This window comes from Arachis stenosperma, chromosome 6 (genome assembly GCF_014773155.1).
Source record: "Arachis stenosperma cultivar V10309 chromosome 6, arast.V10309.gnm1.PFL2, whole genome shotgun sequence".
NCBI lineage: Eukaryota > Viridiplantae > Streptophyta > Magnoliopsida > Fabales > Fabaceae > Arachis > Arachis stenosperma.
Window position 1 is genome coordinate 92,671,226 of NC_080382.1, and position 4,576 is coordinate 92,675,801.

Sequence of the window (4,576 nt, forward strand, 5' to 3'; positions counted from 1 at the left end):
TTCAAATTTTTATTCATTTCATCATATATATATGACATTATATATTAAGAATATATATTATGTACATTTACATTATATATTAAAAATGTAGGCTAGATGAGTAGGGTTTGTTCGGTATTCAAATTCGACCTTATTTGTTATATGTTGGGTCGCAGGTGTCACTGGATTAGATACCTGCAAATATAATATAGATTGTGGTGTTCGCCCTCATTAAACTTAAATATTGGACATTTGTTAATAATATATTAATTTTGATATGCTAATAAAAGAAATTCATTATTATAAAATATTTTTAGTGTTTTTTATTTTGGACATGATTTTCTTAATGGGAATGGGAAGTGTATATAATACCGAGCCCATGTTAGGCCCAAAGAAAGATTGATGAACCCGCGCTCCCTATTCTATTCTTCTTCTTCTTCTCATTTTTGCGTTCTGCTCTGTTTTGCAGCAACCAAGCCATTCACGCAAGGTAACTTTTTCTGTTCAATTCTCTCTTCGCATTCTTCTGTAACCTTACACTAAATTCTAAATAATTTTGTAAATCCGCATTATTAAGCTCAACTCTATTTTCCCGCGTTTACGAATTCTCGATTAAATAATCGTATCCTGTTTGCATTCTCAAAATAACCGCAAAATCTCAATTCGTTATGGATCAGTTCATTTGCGGTGCTATTAATTTCTATAATTAGTGTTGCTAAGCTCACCTATCCCCAATTTTCGTACTGAGAAACCTATATGCTATGTAAATAATCAATATAGATTGTATCTTTTGCTGCATCTCTTGCTATTTAGTTCTTTTTAGTGATATTGAACAACAATAGTATAATCTGTAACTAACTAGCTTTTTTTTAAATCAAAACACTTTACTATAGTTTGTGATTCTTGTGTAATTACAAATTTTCTCGAGTCTAAAGCTGGTGTTCTCTCCCTTATAAGAATTGTATCCAAATATGCTTCTCTAGTGCTAACTACCTTACACTCTAAGAGATAGTTTAGTTTCGAAATTAGTTTTACATAATTGAAGGGTACTTGAGTTTGAGCTAGGGTTTATAAGATAGCATTTTTGTGATGAAAAATCATCTGTTTAATTTGGTTGTAAGATAAAATAAACAAGACAGTATTAGTATATTCATGCTATATAGCTTGTTTTTCTTTAATAAAGTTTTTAAATAATTATTCAGTAAATTACTATTTCTAATCATAAAAGATTCAAATGCTCACAAAACTACCCATAAAAGAAAGAAACTAATATAAGAAAGTAATCAAAATGTTAACCGGGTTTTAACTCCCGGTTAACATTACTACCACCACCAGCCACATACCCATTCTCTTTTCACCGCCTCCACAGCCCTCCCACTATCACCATCATCAACACCCCCCTCTCCAATCAAACTCATAACCCCCAACAACCACCATCATCAACAATAGCAACCACCGGCCTCAACCCTCTTCCTCCTTGCTTTATCGCATCTCCTCCGCTCAATAAAGAGCTATTTTTAAAGCTGTAAATGATGATAATAATTTTTATTGTGTAGTCTGAGATGGAATTCAAACATCGGCAAAGCTATTGATTCGATTTATTGGTTACATTTCTTTATGCTGAGTTTATGTATCATCAGTATAATCCAATGCAATCCATGATTGTAGACTTTCCATAAATGATGTTGAGATTATTTCCCCTTTTTAATGGAATCATTTGGATATCAGAACCATTGTGTAACCTTTATTGGAAAGAAAATTTAAATTGAGTGAAAGAAGTGAAGAGGAAAATCTATTTGCATCTTTCCCCCTGTTGATGATGAGTTATGGCAGTAATGATAGCTATGGTGAGTTGGTGACTGCAAAAGTAACAATCTTCCTTGTTTGTTAACTTGAGAAGGTTATTTTTGTTTGATGCAATGTACCGGCATGCAGTGAGTGTAGTCTCTTTGCTGCTATTTGCTTTCACTACTTTCAATCTAAAACTATTGTTGATGGTGGTGGTGGTGGTTGGATAGAGATGCAATAGAGAGAAGAGGAAGAGAGATAGCTAGAGAGAAAGGAAGAAGAGGGTTAGCGCCAAGGGTGGTTGCTATTGGTAATGGTGGTGTTGGTTGGGGGTTAGTTTGATGCAGATGGTGGTGTTGATGATTGTGATAGTGGGAGAAGGGGGAGCTGGCTACTGGTGGTGGTGGTGGTAATGTTAACTGGGCTGTTAGGAGAGTTAAGGCTCAGCTAACATTTTGATTACTTTTGTCAAACGGAAGTAATCTTTTGTGAGTATTGTGTGTTTGGTTCTTTTATGGTTGGTTTTTTCAGCACTTGAATCTTTCATAGTTAGAAATAGTAGTTTATGCATACGTTTTCTTTTCTTTTGCAGAATATGGACACATCAAATCCTGCAGTTTTTGTCAATGCAGAACTCTTGCAGTTTTATGTTGGAAGGAGGGTTCGGGCTGTGATGCAGGTTGTGCGATCCGAGGGGGGCGTTGTCATTGGAAAATCAACAGATGAGAAGCAGCTAGTTGTGAAAGGACCACCCCCACCTGCACCTCTTACAAATTTTGTTGAAGTTATTGGCATTGTTGACAATGATAGATCCATTCGAGCTGAGATATGGACCAATTTTGGCAATGTGATTGGTATGTTTTACTCTTCACATTCCATTTCACAAGTTGGTTCTCATATTGGTTTGTGCTTGGAGTATGAATGATGCTATTTATTTTTTCCTTCAGTTTCTAAATGTTTCATTTCGGTTTGAATTCCTAAGTAGGTGAAACTATGGCTTGTGATCTTTTTGTCTCCTGTTCACAGATATGTTCAGCTACAATAAGCTTTGTCAGCTTGCAAATGGAGAATTTAAGCACTTGTTTGTGTGAGGTATAACGAGCTCTATCTGATGATGATATGAAGTCCCCTCTGAAACATGTGCAGAACCGGAGATATTATCATTTTTTCTGGGTACTTGTTGGAAACTATTTTCACTGATTATAATTAAAATATCAATCTGATTTGTACAGAGTTGTCTGTCGTGTTTTACATCCTCGGTTGTCAGCATATCCTTGTGCTGTAAATCTGCAATCATCAGCATTGCACGAGTTTTAGGCATTCCATGCTTAAGCATACAGTGTGTACTTTAGTCATGTTCATGTTTCTTTTCTGCCCTAAAAGTGTGAACCATTATTAATAGATTCATATTACTGCACGTTATAATGGCAGGCCAAGTAGCCAACAACACTTGAGCTATTGAACAGGTTTTCACCTTTGAACTTCTAACTTGATTATCCATGATACTCCTCATTTGCAATAATGAGGTGAGGATATACGTGGACATATACTGTAGAAAGCCATAAGAGAGGTAACATTCCTCTGCTGGATGGAATAATAAGTTGATAACTAATCTATTGCATAATAAGCTGGAAACTAGAAACATAGCACGTCTACATTTTTATTTTTTGGCAAGTATTTTTCCATCTGAAAATAAACTACGACGATTTTTGTTTCTTGTCCCTGCTAAGCCAACGCAATATTGATTGTGATGGGAAAACTGTTAATTATTGGAATCAACAATGATAGACATAGTATTGTTTTCACTTGTTTGATAAGTAATACTAAAGATTGTATGATCCTGGTCTAACAATAAACATCAGGTTAAGCGCACATGCCTAGATGAAATATATACGAGTTTTAGGTCTCTTATTTTTTTCCCCAGTCAAAATACTTTTAAGTTTTAAATTTTTTTATATTAAATGGGAATTTTATTTTTGGCACATTTATGGAATAGTAAGTTTTTTCAGTGAATGGTGTTTTACATTGCTAATTTGATTAGATGTATCAACAATATTTTCATTTGTTATCATTATTTTTTATGAAATAAATAGGCAGCTAACTATTTCTCATCTATCTACCAAAAGAAAAATAATGTCCCATATAGACTATGATCCAAAAATTAATTTAATAATAGAGTAAAAAATAGTGTAATTCAAATATATTGGTGCATAGTGTATTATGTATAGATGTGAATCTGCAAATTTACATACCTGCAAAATGCAATTTACGTTTGGCAGGGAAGGAAAAAAGAAAAAGAAATTGGTTGCTGCAAAACGCAACATGCATTTTGCAGGGAGGTGTAACTAGATTTTATTTTGCAGGGAGGTGTAACTAGATTTTAAAACGTGTCTCCTGTCTCTTGCATGCAGACCAAACGTGCACTTTGACTGCGTTGGAAAACGCCAAACGCGACCTGTGTTTGGCAGGTTATCAGAGTAAAGCGTATCCTGCATTTTGTAGGGAGAAAACCTACATGTTTGACACATGTATGTAAAGGAAGGAGAAGAGGTTTTTATATTGCGTTTCGCGTTTGATTGTAAAGGTAGGTGAGGAGTACATTGTTTTGTGTTTTGCTCGGAAGGAAGGAAGAAGAAGACTCACGAAGAGGAAGAAGCATGAATAAGTGAGGAGTAAAATTAATAAAAAAAAATGATTTGTGATTTTATATTACTTCTAAAAAATATTATTGAATATTTAGATCATCCCTAATAAATAAATATTTTTTTTGTATTTTAATTATAAATAAGTTTACTTATTTTTGTTGTTA

The 4,576-nt window shown here is 34.0% G+C and overlaps 1 protein-coding gene across 1 annotated transcript; it reads left to right on the forward strand.

Moving 5' to 3' along the window:
• The first annotated feature begins 363 nt into the window (after window positions 1-363).
• Window positions 364-3,538, forward strand: LOC130935843 (replication protein A 14 kDa subunit B-like). The gene is made up of 3 exons (XM_057865748.1): window positions 364-469; window positions 2,360-2,621; window positions 2,794-3,538. Exons 2-3 carry the CDS (start codon window positions 2,363-2,365, stop codon window positions 2,856-2,858), a joined length of 324 nt encoding a protein of 107 aa, XP_057721731.1. The 5' UTR covers window positions 364-469; window positions 2,360-2,362; the 3' UTR covers window positions 2,859-3,538.
• Window positions 3,539-4,576: the final 1,038 nt, after the last annotated feature.